The sequence below is a fragment of the Microtus ochrogaster genome, chromosome 15 (genome assembly GCF_000317375.1).
Source record: "Microtus ochrogaster isolate Prairie Vole_2 chromosome 15, MicOch1.0, whole genome shotgun sequence".
In the NCBI taxonomy this organism is placed as follows: Eukaryota; Metazoa; Chordata; class Mammalia; order Rodentia; family Cricetidae; genus Microtus; species Microtus ochrogaster.
In genome coordinates this window covers 12,895,452-12,917,592 of record NC_022017.1, presented here as the reverse complement: position 1 = coordinate 12,917,592, position 22,141 = coordinate 12,895,452, and the positions used below count along the sequence as shown (strand labels likewise).

The 22,141-nt window shown below is 54.4% G+C and overlaps 2 protein-coding genes across 6 annotated transcripts in view; one reads left to right on the top strand and one right to left on the bottom strand.

Annotated features, from left to right (window-relative positions):
• Window positions 1-5,955, top strand: part of Sgsm3 (small G protein signaling modulator 3) — a 31,264-nt gene extending 25,309 nt beyond the window's left edge. For 4 of the 5 annotated variants that reach the window (XM_013348802.2, XM_005354166.3, XM_005354167.3 and 1 more), the window contains exons 5-22: window positions 488-693; window positions 785-892; window positions 1,381-1,524; window positions 1,790-1,985; window positions 2,219-2,364; window positions 2,617-2,841; window positions 3,177-3,231; window positions 3,309-3,436; window positions 3,538-3,693; window positions 3,852-3,906; window positions 4,144-4,193; window positions 4,353-4,505; window positions 4,657-4,727; window positions 4,801-4,849; window positions 4,931-5,016; window positions 5,162-5,284; window positions 5,374-5,434; window positions 5,537-5,955. In XM_013348802.2, coding sequence (XP_013204256.1) covers window positions 488-693; window positions 785-892; window positions 1,381-1,524; window positions 1,790-1,985; window positions 2,219-2,364; window positions 2,617-2,841; window positions 3,177-3,231; window positions 3,309-3,436; window positions 3,538-3,693; window positions 3,852-3,906; window positions 4,144-4,193; window positions 4,353-4,505; window positions 4,657-4,727; window positions 4,801-4,849; window positions 4,931-5,016; window positions 5,162-5,284; window positions 5,374-5,434; window positions 5,537-5,617 — 2,093 coding nt within the window. In that variant the 3' untranslated portion in view covers window positions 5,618-5,955. The remainder of the gene's footprint in view (window positions 1-487; window positions 694-784; window positions 893-1,380; window positions 1,525-1,789; window positions 1,986-2,218; window positions 2,365-2,616; window positions 2,842-3,176; window positions 3,232-3,308; window positions 3,437-3,537; window positions 3,694-3,851; window positions 3,907-4,143; window positions 4,194-4,352; window positions 4,506-4,656; window positions 4,728-4,800; window positions 4,850-4,930; window positions 5,017-5,161; window positions 5,285-5,373; window positions 5,435-5,536) is intronic. The other variant, XM_013348804.2, reaches the window with a different exon arrangement.
• Window positions 5,956-6,022: 67 nt separating this feature from the next.
• The window catches only part of Mrtfa (myocardin related transcription factor A), a 97,114-nt gene continuing 80,995 nt past the window's right edge, over window positions 6,023-22,141 (bottom strand). Inside the window, exons 3-13 of the mRNA XM_005354164.3 lie at window positions 20,489-20,544; window positions 17,547-17,622; window positions 16,679-16,840; window positions 15,272-15,447; window positions 14,745-14,894; window positions 12,247-12,509; window positions 11,989-12,157; window positions 10,130-11,128; window positions 9,686-9,838; window positions 9,305-9,365; window positions 6,023-7,648 (exon numbers count right to left, since the gene is read on the bottom strand). Of these exons, the coding sequence (XP_005354221.1) occupies window positions 7,134-7,648; window positions 9,305-9,365; window positions 9,686-9,838; window positions 10,130-11,128; window positions 11,989-12,157; window positions 12,247-12,509; window positions 14,745-14,894; window positions 15,272-15,447; window positions 16,679-16,840; window positions 17,547-17,622; window positions 20,489-20,544 (2,780 nt within the window). The 3' untranslated portion in view covers window positions 6,023-7,133. The remainder of the gene's footprint in view (window positions 7,649-9,304; window positions 9,366-9,685; window positions 9,839-10,129; window positions 11,129-11,988; window positions 12,158-12,246; window positions 12,510-14,744; window positions 14,895-15,271; window positions 15,448-16,678; window positions 16,841-17,546; window positions 17,623-20,488; window positions 20,545-22,141) is intronic.

The following is a 22,141-nucleotide window of genomic DNA, read 5'->3' as shown; positions in this document are numbered from 1 at the left end:
AGTGAGATGCGCCAGTCGCCAGGGGTTTGGTAAGACAAGGAAATGCAGAGCTGGTGAGGTGGCTCAGTGGGTGGAGGTGATTGCCACCACGCTTGGTGAGCTGGCTTTGATCCGTGGGGCCCATGTGGTAGAAGGTGAGAACTGACTCCCAGAAGTTGTCCCAGACCTCTGCACCTGTCCTGTCACACACGCGTGCTCACACATATACACACGCACAAAGCCCATTGTGTTTGCAGTGGATTGAATTTGGTGTTTAGGGTACAAGGAGCCTCCCAAGCCTCTGGAGGATGGAGACCTGGCTTCTGGGTCTGGGGCTGCTTTGAGGAGAAGGTCTGCTTGGGCCCCCTTACCACTAAGAAGGCTGTGTGGCGAGAGCTCTTGGGAGGCTGTGGGCAGCAGTAAACCCCATCCAGACAGACCAGACTAATGTGGGGAGTGGGGAGTAAGGAACACGTTTCCCTTCCCCTCTCTTCTCTCTTGGTGGAAGGTTCAGAGCCTGGATGCAGCCAGATGGCAGGTGCACCCCTGGTGGAGGATCCCCCACACAGGCTACGGTGGCAGGCCCACCTGGAGTTTACCCACAACCATGATGTGGGGGATCTCACGTGGGACAAGATCGCAGTCTCCCTCCCCCGCTCTGAGAAACTCCGCTCCCTAGTGCTGGCTGGCATCCCACATGGCATGAGACCACAGGTGAGATGGCCTCAAAGACAAGGACCCCACAGAGAGTTCAGAGCGCTCTCGCCTGTCACAAAAGAAACTGCTATGTGGCTTCTCCCTCCAGTTATGGATGCGACTGTCTGGGGCACTACAGAAGAAGAAGAACTCTGAGTTGTCCTACCGTGAGATTGTAAAGAACAGCTCCAATGATGAGACCATTGCTGCCAAACAGGTAACACAGAACAGCCAGCTAAGCTGGTCAGGAGGAGCTGCTTGGCAGAGCCCATGTGCCCTGGCAGGAGGGAAGCGTCACCTCTGGGACTGCCCCTTGTTGGTCTCCTTGGCAGGGTGGGCAGCCCTTTTACTCATGAATGGGGCCTGGAGTAAACTTGCTCCTTTCCAGGCCCTTCAGTGCTGCAGGGAAAGTTATGGAAGGTGAGGAAGGACGTGGAGGAGATGGCTCCATGTTAGGAAGAGCGGGAAATTTTAAATACAGATCTGGGTCAGGCAGAGGTTCCCAGATGGCTGGTGTGGGCTCAGGTCCACACCTGATGGGATCTAGTCCTGGAGAAGGGAGGGTTAACCTTTGCCTGGACCTAAAGGAATCCCCATTGATGGGACAGAAGCCCACCCACATATAGCTTCTCTCCCTTACTGGGTGGGTAGCAGTCTACAGTTGCATCAAACAAGGTCTTGTGGGGTGGTGTGGGGATCTGACAGATTGAAAAGGACCTGCTCCGCACCATGCCCAGCAACGCCTGCTTTGCCAATGTGAACAGCATCGGGGTGCCCCGCCTGCGCAGAGTCCTCCGAGCACTGGCCTGGCTTTATCCCGAGATTGGCTACTGCCAGGGCACAGGCATGGTAAGCAGCCCGGGAGGCAACCAGGGTCTTTTTCAGGCCTCTTGTGGGCCATGTTCTCCCTTGAGGTGCTGTATGGATGGGAGGTGGGGATTGATCTGGGAGTCCCCAAGGAGGGCCGTGGGAACATGCCTTTTCCTAGGGGCCCTCTCAGTGAGCCTGAAAAAGTGTGCCTTCAGGAGGGTCCCCAAGAGCCTTTCCTAAGTAGCCATTCTAGAAAGACCTACATGAATACTTGGGTAGAAGCCCCGTGTCCTCCTCTGGCTAGGTGGCCGCCTGCCTCTTGCTGTTCCTGGAGGAGGAGGACGCCTTCTGGATGATGTGTGCCATTGTTGAGGACCTGCTGCCTGCTTCCTACTTCAGCACCACCCTGCTGGGTGTCCAGACTGACCAGCGGGTCCTGCGCCACCTGATCGTTCAGTACCTGCCTCGCTTGGACAAACTGCTGCAGGAGCATGACATTGGTGAGTCCTGGCTGCCTCCCTCCCCCAGAGTCCAGGGACCCCAAGATGGTAGTACCAACTCTGAGCTGAGAGGGCTGGTGGCTGGGCTGCCGGCAGAGACTCACGGTTTATTTTGATCCCTTCCCTTCCTTTCCCTTCTGCTGCTCTTTCGGAGCTGGCTGACTCTTGCCCAGGCTGTTCCCGGTAGACCACAGCCTGGTCCCAGCCCCCGTGGCTTTGGTGTCTGTTGGCAGAGCTCTCCCTGATCACACTGCACTGGTTCCTCACGGCCTTCGCCAGCGTGGTGCACATCAGACTGCTGCTGCGCATCTGGGACCTGTTCTTCTACGAGGGCTCCCTGGTGTTGTTCCAGACTACGCTGGGCATGCTGCGCCTTAAGGTGCTTACAGAGTCTCCTCCCCACCGTCAGGGCCTCCTAGCTTCCAGACTGAGAAAGGAGAGCGTGGACCAAGTACAGCAGTTCTGGTACCCTCCTCTGGGGAGACCCCATGCTAGTCCAGCCTTCATCATAGTGTTGCCCGAGAGAAGCCCTAAGTGTGGGTGTGCTCGGGGATCTTCCTGGGCCTGCCGAAGGGCACAGGTTTCTGAGGAGGGCACCAGTGCCATGCTCCCTAACTCTCCCACTCCCCAGGAGGAAGAGCTGATACAGTCAGAGAACTCGGCCTCCATCTTCAACACGCTGTCGGACATCCCTGCACAGATGGAAGACGCGGAGCTGCTGCTGGGGGAGGCCATGCGGCTGGCTGGCTCCCTCACTGATGTGGCTGTGGAGACCCAGCGCCGCAAGCATCTGGCCTACCTCATTGCAGACCAAGGCCAGACCCTGGGGACTAGTGCCACCACCAACCTCTCTCAGGTGGGCTGAGTAGGGAGGCTCTGTCTTGGCCATATCATGGAGTTCCCAAGGGAGCCCAGAGGGCCCTTACCTGCTGAGCTACTCTCCATCCCACCCAGCTCTGCACATGCCTGCAGTGGCCCTGTTAGACAATCAGACGGCCACTAGGGGGTGATCTAGGCTTCCTTAGTAACAGGCATTCCTGGACATTGTGCCTAGCCTGAACTGAAGATATGGTTTGATCTCAGTGTCCACTTCAGGCCATTAGAAATGCCCAGACACGAGTGAGACACTAGTTAGTGTCTGCCTTTCTGAGTGGCTGCTTTGGCCACTGCTGACAGCTTTCTTCTCCACAGGTTGTACGCCGCAGGACTCAGAGGAGGAAGTCTGGTATCACCTCCCTGCTCTTCGGTGAGCACCAGGGCGGGTTTGTACAGGCTCTTCTAGAGGTTGGGCAGGACTGGTGACTGAGCCCATGTGCCTCCTAGGGGAGGATGACCTGGAGGCTCTCAAAGCCAAGAATATCAAGCAGACAGAGCTGGTAGCTGACCTCCGTGAAGCCATTTTGCGTGTGGCACGCCACTTCCAGTGCACAGACCCCAAGAACTGCAGTGTGGTGAGTGGCAGGTTCCCCAGACTCAACTTGGGGCTCCTCTTCCCCAGCCCATTCTTGGTACTGAGGCTCCTCCTCCATGGTGGGCCTTTCATTTCTGGCAGGAGCTGACCCCAGACTACAGCATGGAGAGCCACCAGCGGGACCATGAGAACTACGTGGCGTGCTTACGCAGCCACCGGCGCCGGGCCAAGGCCCTGCTGGACTTCGAGCGGCATGATGATGATGAGTTAGGCTTCCGAAAAAATGACATCATCACGGTGTGTGGGGGCCTGGCACGCATGCTTCCTGCTGCCTGCTCCCCACCTTCCCTGCTGAGAGCTGATGCTGCTGAGCATGTTTGGTCTCAGCCTGGAGGGTGCTGAGGCCATCGGGTGGTTTGTGCAGGCCCTGAGCCTAGTCCTGTTTTCTCCTGCAGATCATCTCTCAGAAGGATGAACACTGCTGGGTGGGCGAGCTGAACGGGCTGAGAGGTGAGGGCTTCTGTCTGCTGCAGGGCTGGCGGGGGAGATGAGTCCTTCCTCTTCCATGGCCTGCCCAGCCTCAGACCTCTGGCCTCTGAGAGAGCTGGGCTTTCTTTCCTTTGGTCTTCTTGGCATGCCTGGCCTACTTGAAGGTTCTGAATGGTCCGGGGAGCCCTTTTCTTGGACCTTGGGGAGAAGGTTTGCCATGGCCGCTGCTGCTCTTCACATGACTGCTTCTCCCGACAGGCTGGTTTCCGGCTAAGTTTGTCGAGGTCCTGGATGAACGGAGTAAAGAGGTAAGAGTGTGGAACTGCTCCTTGTAGCTCGTGGTGTGGGAGCATCCTCCTACTGGGTCCATGTCCCAAGTGAGCCCTGGCTTGTGGCAGCTGCCAGGAGTACAGGAGAGGGTGGCTGCAGGTGTCAGGCTAGGGCTCCTCAAACGTTCTCTCCTTCAGTACTCCATTGCGGGGGATGACTCTGTGACAGAAGGAGTCACAGACCTCGTGCGAGGGACCCTCTGCCCAGCCCTCAAGGCCCTATTTGAACATGGACTGAAGAAGCCGTCCTTGCTTGGAGGAGCCTGCCACCCATGGCTGTTTATCGAGGAGGTAATTACTGTTGGCACCTGGGCCTGGTGCTCACCTCAGTCCTTCCCTGGGTTCCTGGAGGAGGTGGAAGGAGCTTGCAGGGTGGTGGTGGTGGTGGCGGCGTGTGTTCACCATCACCGCCCTCACTCACACTGTGTCTTGTCCACCACAGGCAGCGGGCCGGGAGGTCGAGAGAGACTTTGATTCAGTGTACTCCCGCCTGGTGCTCTGTAAGACATACAGGTACATACATAGTGCCTGTGCCACCTGCCAGTGCCCAGCACGGCAGCCAGTGATGGCACTCTTGTTCTTACAGGTTGGATGAAGATGGCAAAGTCCTGACCCCTGAAGAGTTGCTGTACCGGGTAAGTTAGGACACTTGTTAGGATTCTTGAGACCTCTCTGGCCAGCCACTGGGCACTTGAGTGACATTGTGCCCTTCTCAGGCTGTGCAGTCTGTGAATGTGACCCATGATGCGGCACACGCCCAGATGGACGTCAAGCTCCGCTCACTTATCTGTGTGGGGCTCAAGTAAGTGTAGGGAAGGAGAGGCCTTCAAAGAGTACCCCACAGGGCAGAGCCAGGGTGTGGGGGAGGTCCTCCGGAATTCTGAACCCATTGGAGGCCTCACGGGTCCTCTGGCCCCCAGCCCCATCCTCTTTTGCCTTGTTCCTAGTGAACAGGTGCTACACCTGTGGCTGGAGGTCCTCTGTTCCAGCCTGCCCACTGTGGAGAAGTGGTACCAGCCCTGGTCCTTCCTGCGCAGCCCCGGCTGGGTCCAGATCAAGTGTGAGCTCCGGTGGGTGAGTGGGCAGCTCTGAAGGGCCTGGAACTTGGTGGGTGGGCGGAATAGCCCAGAATGACCAGAGACTGTCCCTTGGTCCCTAGTGTTCTCTGCTGCTTTGCCTTCAGCCTCTCCCAGGACTGGGAGCTTCCTGCTAAGAGAGAGGTATGTGTGTGGCTTGGCTGGTCCCTGGCATTGTCTGGGCTGAGGTGACCTGTGTGGTTCCAGGGTGGTCCCTGTGCATGACTGGGGCTGTTCTGTGCACAGGAGGAGAAGCAGCCACTGAAGGAGGGTGTTCAGGACATGCTCGTGAAGCACCACCTTTTCAGCTGGGACATAGATGGATGACACTCCTAGCTGCTCTGTGGCTCCCAGGCCTACCCCAGCCCTGGCCAGCCTCAGGCCTCCTGCCCCAAGGAAGGAGGTTCAGGGAAGGAAACACCCCCAAGCCTGCCCAGGACCCACAATAGTGTCTAGGCCTCCCCACCCCATGCTCGCATAGTTGGCTGGTGGCCAGCTCAGCGTCTCTTCTTAACACGTTTCTGGGGAGTGTCCTTCCAAGGTCCTGAAGGAGTGGAGAGCCACGTCCACGCTGGCCTCTGCTCAGGAAGGGCATAGGCTAATGGTAGATAAAGGCCTCTTGACCTCTTTAAATGTAAATAAAACTCATTTTGTGAGACAGCGCCTCCTATCTTTGTTTAGCTAGGCCTGGGTACTATCAAGGTGACCCCATCAAAAACCAGTTGAAATGGTCTGAAACTAGGGCCACAGTGTGACCTGTAGGTGCCGTCATGGAATAGGCCCAGGACCCCAGTCACGCCTTTCAGCCCTGATGGATCAAGTACAACAGCCTGGCAAGTCAGTGTTTTTGTTTTATTTTAAAAAGTTCACACAGCTTCCCCACCTTTGTCCCAGCACTGTCCCTACTCCGTACTGGATCAGGACAGAACAGGGCTGGTGTTGGGCAGAAGGTACCTCTTAGTCCCCAGCAGGTATAGCCGGGACCCGCGGGACCCACCCACCCTTACCCCATCCCAAGGCCAGGGTGGCTGCAGTGGGGAGATGGGACGGAATGTGGGTGAGTGGAGAACTGAGAACCAGGAAGCACCTCTGCCCTTGTGGCACTATGGGGCCAGGAAGCAGGGCAGGGTGGCGTGTAGGCGATGGTAGGTGTCTGTCTACATGTCAAATATGTGTGGGATAGGCCTAGGCAGCTGCATGCCAGGTTGGGTACTGGGCCACGTGGCACACAGCTCCTCATGGTGACCCTGTATCAATCCCCAAGCAGCTCTCCAGGCCTTTGCATGTGAAAGCAGGTGGAGGTAGCCACACCCATCTCCCCCCACCCCTAAAAATATATGTATATATGCAAGTTGATATATAATATCGAGGTATATACACCTATACAGATTTTTGCCACCAACCACTAAATGGTTACACTATATACCAAGACTAAAATGGCAGAGTGCCACCTCTTGGGACACAGGGTCCTGGGACTGGCTGAAATAGGGAATGGGCAAGTAGAGGCCTGGCTAGTTTCCTCCTTAAAGGGAGAGGAAGGCAGGTTGGCTCCAGGCCCACCTGGGCCAAACTTCAGCCAGGTGTGCACCTCTGACCTCAGAAAAGGAGGTCGAATTGAACTGGGTTTGGCCAGCCTCTGAAAGCCTCAGCATGGGCCCAGAGTTGTTTCTTGAGAGCTTTTATCCCCGGCCCTGGGTGAGCGTGAGCCAGGTGTAGGGTCTCTACTGCAGCCTCCAGGGACTGTGATTGTCAAGGCTCACAGTCACAGGGAGCACACACTGGTTATGGTCCTGTGGCTCCCCAACTTCAGACCCTTCCCTAGCCTATGTCTGGAGTCAGAGGGCTACAAGCAGGAATCCCAGTGGAGCTGCAAGTCGTGGCCATCCAGGAAGTCCGTGGAGAAGAGGCTGGGGGCTGCAGTACTGAGGGGAGCCAGGCTGAGCACAGGGCCACCAGATGACAGCTCCAGCCAGTCCATGCTGTCCAGGTGGCCATCAGCTAGGTCCAGGCCCATACCACTGCTGGGCTCAGAAGCAAAGTGCAATTCAGAGGTGTCCATGGGTGATGGGGGGTGGTCCAGGATGGCAGAGCTGCTCAGCATCTGGCTATGGAGGTCATCAATGAGGGAGAGGGGCTCTGGTCCTTCGTGCCCACTAGTCAGCAGGGGCAGCCCCGTACTGCTTTCCAGGAAGTCCTCCAAGCGCCCCGGGAGAGTGGGGGAGCCAGGTGGAGGAGCAGCCTGAGGGAGTTCATTCGAAGGCGAGGGCTGTGGTGTCAGCAGGGACCCACAGGCTGCTGCTGGGGGTGGCTTCTCCTTGCCTGGTAGGGATGGTTGCTCCTTGAAATATGCTGAAATCTCTGCCAACAGAGATAGTGGATTGGGTCAGAAACCAAGTTTGAATATGCACAAAAAATGATGGGACAATCTTTACCATAAACCAGAGAAGAATCTACTGACTACAGACTTAAATATAGGAGAGAAAACCATGGAACTTCTAACTTGTGGGAGCTGAGGATAAATGGAACAATGCCTGCCTGGTATGCATGAGGTTCTTCTGGGTTCAAACCACACATGCATGCACCAAAAAGATAAAATAATGAAAAGACATGTCACCAAATGAGAGGAAGTATCTGCGGGTCACAGATTGACCAGGGAGTGCATACAATTTGTAAAACTCAACTTCACTTTTAAAAATGGGCAAAGGATAGGTATTTTCTCCAAAGATCACATGTCTGTAACAGTTCATGGCATCACTGGTCATTAGGGAAATGAAATGCCCTGCCCTGAGGAAATACTATCTCATACATGACAGTCTGGCTACTCTCAGGTCAGAAAATAGGTGTTGGTGGTCACAAGTGGAGCAGATGAACTCATGCATGAGATTCCCAGCACCAGAAGTGTTGGTGAGGAAGTGGGGTCATTGGAACCAAGTGTGCACGACAAGGGAAGGTTAAATAGCTCACAGCAGCTTTGAAAGCAGTATGAGTTGGTTCCTCAAAAAACAAAACAAAAAAACAGTATGACCTAGCCATCTCACTTGTACCTAAAAGCAGCAGCCACATACATTTCAAGTGTGCAGTGATGGACAAGTGGATGAGCCCTGAGGACATGGTAAGTAAAATAAACCCCTCACAGACAGACCCAGACCACAGGAGTCCACATGCGGGGGAGTGAGGTAGATGGTGACGGCTGTGCAATACCAGTGTACTTAATGCAACTCGACTGTCGAGTTTTGTTGTATGTGACACAATAAAACTCTCCAGGTCTCTGTCCCAGGTCAGCTGTGCCTGTGTTCAGTTTCCCAGATGCCACCACCTGACTCTGGCATCAAGTGTCCTTTGGGGGATGGGGACAGGCAGCACTCTGGCTGCCATTCCTCTATCATCCCTTAAATACCAGATTTCAGTGGTTCCAACTCCTCCATTAATCCCCTCTGTCCTGATGGGGTTTGTTGTGGGCACAGTGGCCACTGTGGCTCAGGCCTGGGGCTCTCCTGCACTGGTACAAAGGCTCTGTGGCAGACTCAGCACTAAATGTTCTCCTTAAGCCTGGAAACTCCTGAGTATCAAGCACTGAATAGTTAGTTGTATGTGACACAATCAAACTTCCCCTGGCTGCACCTCTCCAGCTCACTGCAGGGTCTCCGTGCTGGTGTTCCTGCACAGCCACAGTCACTACAATAGGGAGGGCCTTGTGTCAGTAGACTCTGCCACCTGGAGCCAGCCATGACCTCATGTTCTTCTGCCCTCTTCTCTTACTCCACAGCCCCAAGCCGGTACCTTCCTAGGGTTTGCTCTGGAACCCTGAATTCCTGGATCTTTCCTGTCCCTTGTCACAATGCTGCTGTCAGGTATTTGGACAACTCTCTCCACACTGTAGACTGAGTTCTACAAGGATAAATGTAGGCCACATTCACCTAACTGCAGGGATGTCATAGGCCTGCGGCTCTGAAACGAATTGCCACCCTACAACTAACTAGAGGTGAGGAAGGCAGCTGGGGATGGGGTTTTTACCTCCACTCTGAATAAGAATATCAAACAGATCGTCCATCTGCTGACTGGAAGAGCCATTTTCCTGCAGGAAAGAAACAGAAAAGAACATGAATATCCAGATACTATCTCAGCTCAGATTGGGCAGCCTTGCACTGAGTGTTCCCCATGCTTGTCATGGACCTGCTTCTTAAGCACATCCCCAACCCATGTGGGTCTGAGGCATTGCCCAAGGTTGGGCCTGCTGCCTTAAAGCATATTGTCCATGTGTATATGCATGCCATAATGTGTGGAGGTCAGTTCTCCCCTTCTACCACGTGGTTCCTGAGGCTCAAATCTGCTGTCAGGAAAGTGCCTTTATTTGCTGAGACATCTTGCCAGCACCTCAGCTCCCAGCATCCTCACCTGCTGCTTAGGCTGCTGAGTCACAGTCTCCTCATACCCAGGTGGCTCCTTCTTCAGCAGAGATGTGGGTGCTGCAAATGAGGGCTGAGGCGGGTGCTCCAGGTCCATCTGGGCAGGTGGGTCAGGGGCTGGAGAACCAGGCTGAGACAGAGGCTAAACAGGAAAATCAGTTGTTGGTGGGGGTAGACGCTGAAACATGCCAGGGTGGGGAAGGGCCGCCCTCACTGCCCAGAGGTTGTTAGCTAATGAGCTTTTGGGAGCGTTCATGGAAGCCACTAGGGAAGAAGAAATACAGGATGGGTAAGCATGATGCTGTGAGGGTGACACCCGGCCCCAAGGAGGCCACTCTAGGGAGCAGGATCCTGAGTCTGAGGCTGCAGCTTATATGGTCAGGGTTCACTCTCCACCCGCCCATGAGCCACCCAGCCCCTGCCCTTCAGCTACCTGCCGGGGGCTCCCAGTGGGCAGGCCAGGGTCATCTGCACTCTTATTGGTCACTGTGAGGATGAGGTGAGTCCCTGTAGAGTCAGTGACCAGAGTAGGAGGGGTGACCCTTTTGAGGAAGCTGGTACCCTGTGGGCCCAAGAGCAGCTGGGGGGCAGGGGCCAGATCTGGCTCAGGCGGCCCGGCTTCCTGCTTCACCACCACAGGTACGGGCCCTGGGGCTGGAGCTTGAGTGTCTCCATGACTGGTAGTGGGAGCCACCAGGCCAGGGCCAAAGGCACAAGCAGAACCCTGAGGTTGGCTGCTGAGCTGGCAACTGGAGAAGCTACTTTCTCGCTTCACAGGGCTGCTGGCTGGGGCCGGCTGCTGCGCCCGCTTCTGCTGCTCCAGCTGTAGCCGCAGCAGCTCAACCAGCTGCTGCTTCTGCTGGAGCATTCGGGTCAGCTCCTCAATCTGCTTGTCCTTCTCCTGCAGCATCTGGTCCTTGTCCAGTCCCTCCACCTCAGTCCGTGCACCAGGGCTCAGGCAGCAGGACGCAGCACGGGCACCCTCCTCCTTCACGAGGATCTGCAGTGGGGAGGCCTGCAGGGTGAGCTGTGTCAGCGGCGATGTCACCATTTCACCAAAGGCATCCCCCGGTGTGGAATTCTCATCACCCGTGCTGAGCAGTGACCGCTCTGAGGGGGTGGGAGACACAGGGGGCGTGGAGCCCGTGCTGCCAAACTTCACCATGCCATTGCTGGTTACTGTGGCCACCACCATCTCAGCTGGTGCTAGGCCTGCTGTTACAAGAGCTGGCGCTGTGCTCAGCCGGGCCGCAGGGAAGGCGACCACTACCTCACCAGCCTTGGACAGGAGAGAGGTGGTGGCAGGGGCCTTGGGGGCTCCTGGAGCTGGGCTGACTTGGTCTTGGTAGGCACGCAGGCGCTCAATCAGCTCTGTCTTGGTGCCAGAGACGGGCAGTGACCGCAACTTCAACTCCTGCTTCAGCTCTGCCACCTGCAGGGGTTGAGAGCTTAGCAGCGTGGGAAAGGTAGGGGCTAACAGTATGTGAGTCTGTCCTTCATCTGGGTCCCACTGGCCATTCCAGATGAGACCCTGCAAGGCCCTCCCTTAGAGCAGACACTTCCCTGGTGCCCTGGATGAGGAAAGCTCACGGAATACAAGAACCTTGAGCTCATAAAAATCCTAAGCAGAAAGAGAGGACCTGAGTCCAGCTGGAGCCCATCAGCCCAAGTCTTGCAGGGATCAAGGTCATGACACAGGAGGACACGTGTTCAATAGAAAACTTGGCCTATCCCATCTTCTGCTCAGGGGCAGAGAAAACAGGCTGGGCCAGGCTGAGCCCCTGGACTGACTGACAGCAACGGTGGATGAAACTCTACCCTACCTGCTGCCTGCTCCCCTCCCAGAGGGAACAACCCCCCTGCTGCTACTCACATCCACCACACAATAATGGAGAACACAAGATTTCACCTGCCCCAGCCCCACACACATACACAAAGGCTGCTACTGCTATGACCACAGGCCAGAGAGGCCTTACAGCAGGCTCTAAGGTGCCCTCTCTCATGGCAGATTGGATCTGGAGCCTGCTCTGCCTTCCATCCGTGGTCATGGGGCATCACTGTTTCTGCCTGAAATCTTCCCCTAGTCTTTTTTGTTTTGTTTTTCGAGACAGGGTTTCTCTGTGGCTTTGGAGCCTATCCTGGAACTAGCTCTGTAGACCAGGCTGGTCTCGAACTCTCAGAGATCCGCCTGCCTCTGCCTCCTGAGTGCTGGGATTAAAGGCGTGCGCACCCGGCCCCCTAGTCTTCATGGGAGAGGCCTAGTCTTCCAGTGAGAAGGGATCAGCTCCCTACCTTCATGTCATCCAGGTTGGCTGGCAGGGCTCCTGGTTTGCCAGCCAGTGCAGTACTGTTCTGCCGTGCCAGCCCACTGGGCCCTGGGGTGCCTGAGCTGGAACTGCTGCTGGTGGAAAGGCTGCGTGACGGGGTGGGGGCACTGCTTCCGGGAGTCTCGCCTGCTGGCCTGAGGCAGGACAGAAATAAACAGCTTCAGTACCCCCTAGTTTCTGCAGGCAGTGGCCATCTGCAGAACCTCAGGGACCGTGTTCCTACTTGGGAGGGGCAGGCAGGATGGCCTGGTAGTTGTAGTGCTGCTGCTGTTGCTGCTGCTGCTGGTTGAGGATCTGCAGCTGCAGGAAGAGCTGCTGCTGCTGCAGGATCTTGGCGTAGGAGGAGTCCATGGTGGGCGCCCCCTTGTCCGGCTTTTGGTCCGGGGGGATGTACTGGTGGTACTTGAGCTTCTTCACCTTTGGCTTCAGCTCCTTGGCCTTCTTGCTGCGCTGTGACTTCTCGCTGGCAGACTTCGGTTGGCTTTGCTGAGGGGACACAAGACAGTGTCTTCAGGGGCCACCCCAAGGAGAAACAGCCTAGCCCCATTACCAGCATCTTCTGAGGAGGCACCCACCCCTACTCTGTGAGACCGTCTCTCTCCTAAAAGACATGGCAGGCTGGAGAAAAGACCAACCAGATGAATCTGCACAAGTGTCACCATGACCCTGAGCAACATAAAAACTGAGCTCAGCAGCATGGCCATGCTCCAGAGCCCCACCTAGGAAGGAAGTGTCAGTGTCAGAAGACACTTTCCCAAGGCTGCACAGTGACCTTGTTCTTGATACAGCCCAGGATGCCACAATCTTCTGTTTGTGCCCCATAGGCTCCTGGCTGGCATAACTTTAGGGCCTGGATGATCAGAGTGTTCAGGTCAACCCAAAAAGGTCAGGGGGGAAATAACAAAATTCCTGCCCTTTAGGCAGGTTGAGATAGACGAAGGCAAGTTATCAGTGTCCCAGAGAGGACACTGGGAGCCTAGAAATTTCTGAGCAGATAAAGGTGACATGGATAGAAGATGATGCAGAGATCAGATGGACTGATCATGTGGCACTGGTGATCACAGGAAGGTCTGGCAGAGGCGGCAGTGAGGAGCTGGGCTCCTGGGGAGCAGGAAGATGTCTGGTCTTGACACTATGACAGGGACAGCAGAACATTGAGTGGATGGCCATGGGCACCCAGACTGCAAAGGGAAGAGGTGGCCAAGGATAGCCTCACCCTAAGGGGGGAGTCAGGGAAAAGATAAAGAAGGAAAGCCATGACCTGGGAGACGACGGTGCTTAATCTACTGCTAGCACCAGGAGTCAAACCACCAGCCAGTCAAGAGCAAGCACAGGCTTGGGTGGTCAGAAAAGGCCATGTGACATGAAGAGAGGTAGAGAAGCTGGGGACCTCTGGGATACCATGGGCTGTAAAAGAAGACTGTGCAGGTCTCAGAGCAGTGCCTGCTGAAGAGGCCAGTGTGGGGGCATCAGGGACTACTGCAGATGAACAGGAGGCCCCTAGCCAATTGAGCACTCAGTAAATACCAGGAGAGAAGAATCTGGACAGTTCCTGGGCTGCGAGCCATCAGTACCTCCCCCACTCAGGCTAGTGGAGAAGGCTGTGGGTAGCCAGGAGTTGCCATGTTGGTATACGGTGTGTATGGAGAGGGGGCCAAGAGAAAGAGAGAGGGAGCAGAAAGGACAGATGAAACTACTGGGACGTTGTAGGTGGCTCTAACATTGACCTCTGTGCAGCTGATAACTCCAACCCCCTGTGCACACAAGGCCAGCAAGCCAAACCATGGGCTTCCTGTAACCTCTACTCCCTAAGGGACTTCAGGGGAGGCTAAAAACAGGGAGGCTACAGGGCCAGTGGCATGATCCCCAGCACGCCCTGCTGAGGTCAGTCACCTGTGGCACAGACTCCCACTGCTTCAGGAGGCAGAAGATGGAGCCCTCAGGCACAAATGACTGGCTCACTGTGCTTGCCATGGGCTGAACGTGGTGCCCCTGCTGAAATGTTAGAGCTGAATTCTCCACTATGAGGTATGACAAGGATGGTGGCTTAACTTGTACGTAGAGGGGGCCTCAGAATGACTACGAATACATAAGGTCATCATAGGATGGAGCCCCCATGACTTGAACACTGAGCCCCGCTACCATGGATTAGTGTGTTAAGCCAAGAAAAAAAAATACAGCTGGGCAGTGGTAGCACGCACCTTTAATCCCAGCACTCAGAAAGTAGAGGCAGGTAAATCTGTGAGTTTGAGGCCAGCCTGGTCTACAGAGCAAGTTCTAGGACAGCCAGGGCTACACAGAGAAACCCTGTCTCAAAAAACCAAAAACGAAAAAAAAAAAAAAATCAAATGTTAACTGTGTGCACAAACATCACGGTGTGCATGTGAAGACCAGAAGAGAGCCTGTGCGAGTCTGTACTTTCCTCCCGCCGTGTGAGTGGGCCGGGATCACACTCAGGATGGGAGGCAAGCGCCTTTACCCTGGCCCAAGCCTCTTTACTCTATGTCCAGGCTAAGATGGTGTCAGTGGGCTACAACAGTAAGTCGGTGTTACCATGGCAGCACAGAGATCAGAAGAAACTCCCACATCACCATAGGCTGGGTCCTTGGCCCTGGAAGATGTGCACACACACACACACCCCTTGCAGTTCTCACAACTAGAATGACATCACAGCAGGACTTCAAAACACAGGGAAGGGAGGACCACTACTGGCAGAAGTACCTTAATGAGTGTGGGGGCAGGCTTGGCGGTAGGGACGGTGGCTCCATTGGTGAGGCTGGGGGGCAGCAGAGGTGGGGGAGGCAGAGGAGGCTGCTCTGTCAGGAAAAGCGTCTCTCCAGGATCCGGACCCACTGGGAGCTGAGAAAGAACCTGAGAGGGAGGTGAGAAGTGAGGACCCTGGCACCCCCAAATGGAGTGTACTTAACCTGCCCTTCCATCCTTGTGGCAACCAGGGGGATGATACAAGGTACAAAGCCAGGCTGGTAGGAAGAGAACGAGAGAGGGCGGTCAGAGGTGGCCGCACATCACTGAACTGGGCGCACGTGGACCAGCAGGCAGCAGAGTGGGTGGGCCGGGGAGGCCGAGACCCCAGCCACAAGACTCCAGTCCAGCCTCTATGCTCAGGCTGCTAGACTTAGGGTCCACTGCTGAACCCCACACACCTAACCCTCAGGCATAGTAGGAACTGCCCATCTTGCCCAGGACAGAGGCCTGGCTCTGGGCAGCCTCAGCAAAGGTGAACTCACCTGAGTGGGTGATGTGGAGGTGGCACTGGGCAGTGGCTCGTTGACTCGGGGCTCCAGGGGTGATGGCACTGAGCCCTGGGACTCATGGCTGGCAGGCTGCTCAGGGGATAAGGCGTCACTGCTGTCCTCGTCAAAGGAGGAGCTGTCTGCGACCTTCGGGTAATTCACCTGGCCCACTGAAACACAACGCAGCGCCGTGTGAGACTCCTACAGCCAGGTACAGGGACCCAGCTGGGTCCGAGAGGCACAGTAAAGAGAACCCAGTGACCGGCCTGCCTTGGTACAGAGCTCAGATGCAGTCAGCGTTCCAATACAGGCTTGCCAGAAGCTGCCTAGGTTACTAACGGCTGCGGGAAAGCCCGGATTTTTGGCCTTGTTATTTTGTTCTATCCAATGCTCACGGTCCATTCACTGAAAGGCATGGACCTGCTGCTCAGAGGTCACAGTGAAAAGTGAGCACAACTCCTCCTTAGGGCGCCAAAAAGGCCACGACAGTCTAAGGTTCTGAGGCTACAGAGGGAGGCTCCCTGGAAAGGGACACCCACCTCACTGATACCCCAGCTCAGAGGCCTGTGAACTGAAGACCTGGTGCCTGGGCAGCAAAGGTGCCAGGACAGTCTGCTGACATCTTGTCCCTGATTGGCCCTGAGCCATATCCTGACAGAGCTTACTGACACAGGGCAGAAGCAGGGACAAGAGCCCCAGTGTGGGAATCGCAGTAGCAGTGAAGGGGCGGAAACGAAGGCTAGGAGGATGTGTCAAGAGGCATGTCACAACCACTGCCTCTACAGCCAGGGGAAGAGCTGGGGACCCAGATGAAAAAGAGGAAGAAGCCCACAACCTCTTCCTCTCCAGCCGTAACCTGAGGCTTTCTACACCCAAGGGACTGAGGAGGAACACCTAAGTTTCTCCCTCACCAGTGGACTGTGCTGATGGGCTAGGAAGGTAGGGCTTGCCCTTCTATCCCTCACCTGTCCCTGCACTTCATGCCAATCCTACAAACATTCTTACTCCCAGCAAGGGACCAATTCAGAGACAGCAGCCAGGTGGAGCCAAGGACGTGACGATGATGACCCAGACAAGGGAGACTATAGCTCACACTGATCTGGGCCCATCCCACGCTGAGAGAACGGAGACCATGTCCTACACACAGCCCTGCCCACTGGGAGGTGGTGGCTGGGGACGCTGGAGCTCAACAGATACTCTTCTGAAAGGGCAGGCTGAGGACAGACACCCAGGTCTGTGGGAGGGAGTGGCCTAAAGAGACAGTGGACATGTGCGTGCAATGGGCATGAGTGTGTGTGTGAACACTAACCAGGCTCTCAACAGCCCCTCCACTGCTGTCTGAGATAAACATGGACCTGGGTTCCACTTCCTCCCAAAGGCCTCCCCTGAATGCCTCCTCACCAATAATGGCTTCCTTCAAGCTGGACTCCACAGGCAAGATGTTCTTCTCCACCAGCTCCATGGGGCCAGGCCTCTGTGCGATCTTTTCATTGAGGTCGTCAGCCAGCCTGGCTCTCTTCAGCTTCAGCTGCTTCGCCTGGAGAGAAGGCTCAGCCGAGGTCTCTACCGTGGAGAGAAGGGGGCTCAGAAAGATGGAAGGACGGTCCTGGTCTTGCCCCGGGACCTCCAGGGCAGTGGGAGCAGACACAGCAGAGTGAAATGCATGTCCAGGCAGAGGAGGGTAAGCTGGTCTCCAGTGTCACAGGACGAGGGCCAGGCCAGATAAGGGACAGCTCCTGCTCCACTTCGGCCTGGGCCACCGAGGCAAACTGTTCTTTGTTTGGGCTCTCGGTGACTTCAGTTGCAAAATGTGGGGTTCTGCCTTGAGAAGGTCTTTTCCAGGCTCCCACTGACACCAAACTTAGCAAACAACGAGTGGGCATGTGTGCGCCACTCTCTAGAACCCAAGCCTTTCCTTTGCTAAAATTACAGAAAGTAGGTGTGGCTGGGCCGGCTGCTGTGTATCTAGATGTGTGTGCCTGCCATCACAGGAGCTCAGGTAAAAGCCAGTGAGGGTGTGAGCGAGCAAATGAATCAAAAACGAAGGGCACCTTTTAGAAGCGAGATGGGCTCTGTCCCACCAGTGGATGGTGGACCCAAGAGAGGGCTCAGGTCAACCTGGGTGAATGAGTCCATGCTTCTCACACTCCCAAAACCAGTGGCAGCCATGTAACTGTGTCTGAGTGTGAAGCCAACAGCAGAAAGCGGGAAGGCACAAGAGCGGAATGAAAATGGGGTCAGGTGGGGAAGAACCTCCAACCTCACACACCTTCCAGAATGTGCATTCTGACCAGTTCTGATCTCTCCGGCCGGGAACGGATCTTCCGTTTCAGATAGTCCTCGGTCTATGGGAAAACAATAAACTTATGCATGAACAGGACCACAAAACATGCTTTTGCTGTAGTGGCTGCTGCTATTCACTTTAGCAGCGATGTGACTCAGGGTCCTGAGGTCCACAAGGGGAGGTGCGAGTCTATACACGGCCTCCAGGTGCATCTGTGCAGTCCCTTCTCAAGCCTCTATGTGGTTAAAACTGTTCTCTCATTTTTCCAGACAGGGTTTCTCTGTGTAGCCCTGGCTATCCTAGAACGTGCTCTGTAGACCAGGCTGGCCTCAAACTCACAGAAATCTGCCTGCCTCTGCCTCCTGAGTGCTGGGATTAAAGGCATGTGCCACCACCACTGGCTAAAACTTATTACTTATACTACACAAGTAATTAAAATTAGAAAACAAGCTGGGAGGTGGTGGCGCACACCTTTAATCCCAGCACTCGGGAGGCAGAGGCAGGCGGATCTCTGTGAGTTCGAGGCCAGCCTGGTCTATAAGAACTAGTTCCAGGACAGGAACCAAAGCTACAGAAAACCCTGCCTCGAAAAACAAAAACAAACAAAAAATAAAAAACAAGAAACAGAAAGAAAAAAAAAACAAGAAACAGTAACCAGCTTCAACAGAACTGTTCATGTTTTGCCCGTTATTCTTTCATGTAGTTTGATTATGCAGAGCTGTATAATCATTCTGGATGTAATTTAATGTCCTGTTTCAAAAACCTTGCATTGCGTGATCTCAAGAGCATTTTCAATTCAGTCTGAATGACTGGAAATGCAATACTAATTCTGATAATGGTGTCAGAGCTCTAGTTCCTTAAAGTCCCATGTCCTCATTTCTGCATTTATTAGGCACTGCAGAACTAAACCATTCCCTCAACAACCACTGAGCCCCTGCTGCTTGAGGCTAATGATACCGCGTGTGACTGCAGAGCCCACACAGGTTACCTCTGCAACATCATTCAGATTCCAAGTCACGAGAGAGGACAGGAGGGCAGGCTAGGTTAGCGTTAGAAAAGAGGTCACTGTAGAGGTCCGTCTGGTCCTCATGCTACTGGCTGCGTGGGCTCTGGGCGCATCAGCCCATCTGCAGCAAGCAGAACCGGGTGCTGCACAGCTCTCACAGACGGCGGCCCTAGCAGTGGCCAGGGGGAATATAGCACTGGAAAGTCTGGAGGAACTCAGGCAGCGCCGGGAGCACCCACCAGAGAAGTCACATCTGTTCAAATACATCTCTTGTCTCTTGGGTACTGAGTCATAATAGCCTTAGTAACAAACGGTTAATCTATGAAGGATGCCCACTGGCTAGGGCCTGGCTACCTAGAAGTTACTAAGGAGGGACAACCAGAAAACCAGTCTGCTTTTGGTGCAGAAGGTAAAGAAAGGGCTTTGTGGCTGATGTCACTGAAGGCATTCCTGGGGCTGGAGAACACAAGCAGCTGACGGGGAAAGAACCATTCACAACAGTGGGCCATGTCTGAGAGCTCCTCTGAAACCTGAGGCTGCTGCAGCAACCAGGAATGGGCCTCCATGAGATGCTGTTGGCTTGGGGGTTACAGACATAGGGAGCAGTGCTGTGACCAGCATCCCATAAGGCATCCCTTGGGAACACAAGCTGACAGACAGTGCTGCCTCTTACTCAGATGCAAAAGTGGTTTTTCAAAGCTCTGAATTGGTATAACTGAGTAAAGCAAGTTATGCTGTGACAGTGCCAATGTCCTCATTTTTCATATTTTAATTAAGACAGTTTAGTGTGGGCTTAAATATTAAACCTCTTATTGTAATTTTGAAGTCATTTGGGAACAGATGTGCAACACACGCACCTGTTATGTGAATATATTTACCATGTGTTAGTAATAAAATTATATATATATATAACTTCAGTTTGATCCCAGGACCACCTACACAGAGAAAGGAGAGAGCCAGCTCCTGCAAACTGCTTTCTGACCTCCACACACGTGCACACACATACACACACACGAAACATAATAAAAGTCTGGGCTCCACAGACCCAGGTTTGAGTTCCAGCTTTATCACTTTCTAGCTGGACAGATCAGTTAGCTTCTGCTGCACCTAAACGGTAGCATCTAACTCCTGAGGGCTCCTGTGTGGACAAAGAAGACATACACACAACCTCACACACAGCGGCATTCTGTAGGACAGTGCTGTCTAACCAGGTCCCACTGTTCTCTGAGCCTATCTGCCCTTTCTTCTTGCTGGGCCTTCTCTGGCTCCCATCAAATGGAAGTAAGTACAGTTTGTTACTGCTTCTTAGTACCCATGACCTCATTCTTCCTACTTGCTAACAGTTGATCATGATTTTCTAAAGAGAAAAGAAGAGTCTCAGGAGCAAGTATATTAGTTTCTACGAATGGTGTGAGGTCCAGCAAGTCAAGGCTGGCAGCCCTCCAGGGGGAGCAGGAGGGAAACATGAGCTGGTCACTTCCCCATCTCCACCCACACCAGGCACAGGACATTTCACAGGAGCCAGAGGGAACTGAAAGGGAAGAAGGAGGCAGCCAAGGAGCTACCACAGGGAGTGTGCCCCACGGCTGCTGTAAAAGGGTATACGTGGATGTTGCCTGCTTTGGGCAGATGGAGATGGAGGCTCAAACGGCTGTGGGCAGATCATCTACATGAGGCTCAGTGGACTTAATGGAGGGACATGAGCGGTCTTCAAGGCCAGGTTAGGGGAGCTCCGATGACCTTCACAAGGCACTAAAGTCTACCTGGGCAGGTGGCTGGGGAGGATGAAACAGGAAAGGCCTGAGATTTCTAGCACTCAGAGCTATAAGGTGAGGGCTGCCCCCAAAGCTGTGCTAGATGCAGCTGGTGGGTGGTGACGGCAGTGTACTCTGGAGGTCTTTGGGGAGGGAGGGAGCCTTACCCTGGCCCGTTCCAGACTCCTTCTCTGCTCATGAAATGCAGCTGGACTTTTCAAAGCTGTTGAGAAAAGAACCGGAGAAGGATTACTTTTAGAGGCTGAGGCTGGTTCAGTGCTAGAATGCCTACTTGGCACAGGCAAGGCCCTGGGCTCAGTCCTCAGCACTACCACCAAAACCCCAAACAAGCAGAATACGACGTGTGGTGAAACACCACACACAACACTACAACTGCAGCAGAAATGGCACCCTAAACGGAAATGCCGCCCTGACACCTGAGGAAACGTGTGTCTTTATGGCTAGTCACTTTAAGACCCTGGTGGCAGCAATCCCTCCTGGCTTCGCTTCGGTCAGCCCTACACAGCTCTCGGTCTCATCAGTTAAGCCTCTAAGATCACCTGGTTCAGGCAGAGATGTGAGCGAATCCACCTTGCTTTTTAGTCTCATTAGGAACGGTAGTGGCCAGCTGGGAGAGTCAAAACCAACAAGGCCCATGTCTTCTCAGTGCCGCTTCTTTTCAGCTGCTATCAATGGTACTATTAAAATGAACTCAGCTTCATCTTTGAAACTAAAAAAATTTCAGTCATTGTTGGCAGGCCCTGGTGAAGGGACACACACACTGCTGCTGATAGAAGGCTGGGTCCTATTTTGCAGACCTCAGCTTTTGTCTTCAATGGAAAGTTCAGCTGTAGGCCCTCTGCAAATGCACCATGCACTCCAAGTCTATAAGGTGACACACGACAATTTAAGAGACCGGGGAGGACAGGGAAGCATGTGGCTCACTTCACTAAGGAACACTGGTAGTAGGTGAAACTGTGGTCAGTTTCACTTCTGCTGCCCAAGCTGCAAACAGCTGTGAGACTGTGTGCAAAGATAACCTTCCAGGCTGCTGGCTGTGGTGGGGGGGTTAGGGTAGGAGCTGCTAAAAGTAGCAATAGCACAGATAGGACCTATCCTGCCTGGCCTCTGTGCTTCCGCCCTCACTCCCTGGGGCTGGGCCTCCCAGGCATGCTTCAGAGCTCCAGCAGCATTTGGTTTAAAGACAGTTTACAAAATAGTAATAGCCAGGCGGTGGCAATGCACGTAATCCCATCACTTGGGAAGCAGAGGCAGGCGGATCTCTGTGAGTTCTAGGCTGGCCTGGTCTACATAGCGAGTTCCAAGACAGCCAGGGCTACACAGAGAAACCCCTGTCTGAGGGGTTGTGGGAGGGAAGTAATAATAACAAGAAAGAAAACTTCATTTTAAAGTTCAGAGAACCCTTCCATTTTCTGACAGCAGGGGGAGCTCTAGACTTAGACAAATTTCAAGATCAACTAACCAGCACAGGTTCCCTCCTCAACCCACTCAGCTGAAGAATCCATTCCAGGGAACCACTGGGGGTGCCCAGAGGGAAGGAAGCTGGCCCTGGCCCCTGGCTCCACTGTGCAAGGCTGTACCACAGCAAAACTGGCTTTCAGGGCCTGGAAGCAGAAGCCTGGCCTGAGAGTGATGGGCTAGCGCCGACCCCCCTCCAGCAGTTTTATCTGTAGGACAGAACACAGCACAAGTAAACACTGGGAAGCAAACGCTGTCCACCAGAACCCTAACAGCGGCTGAGCCTGTTCACTGTCGGTCTGCTGTGACCACACCCCCACAGCAGCGCCCGGGTGCTGTCT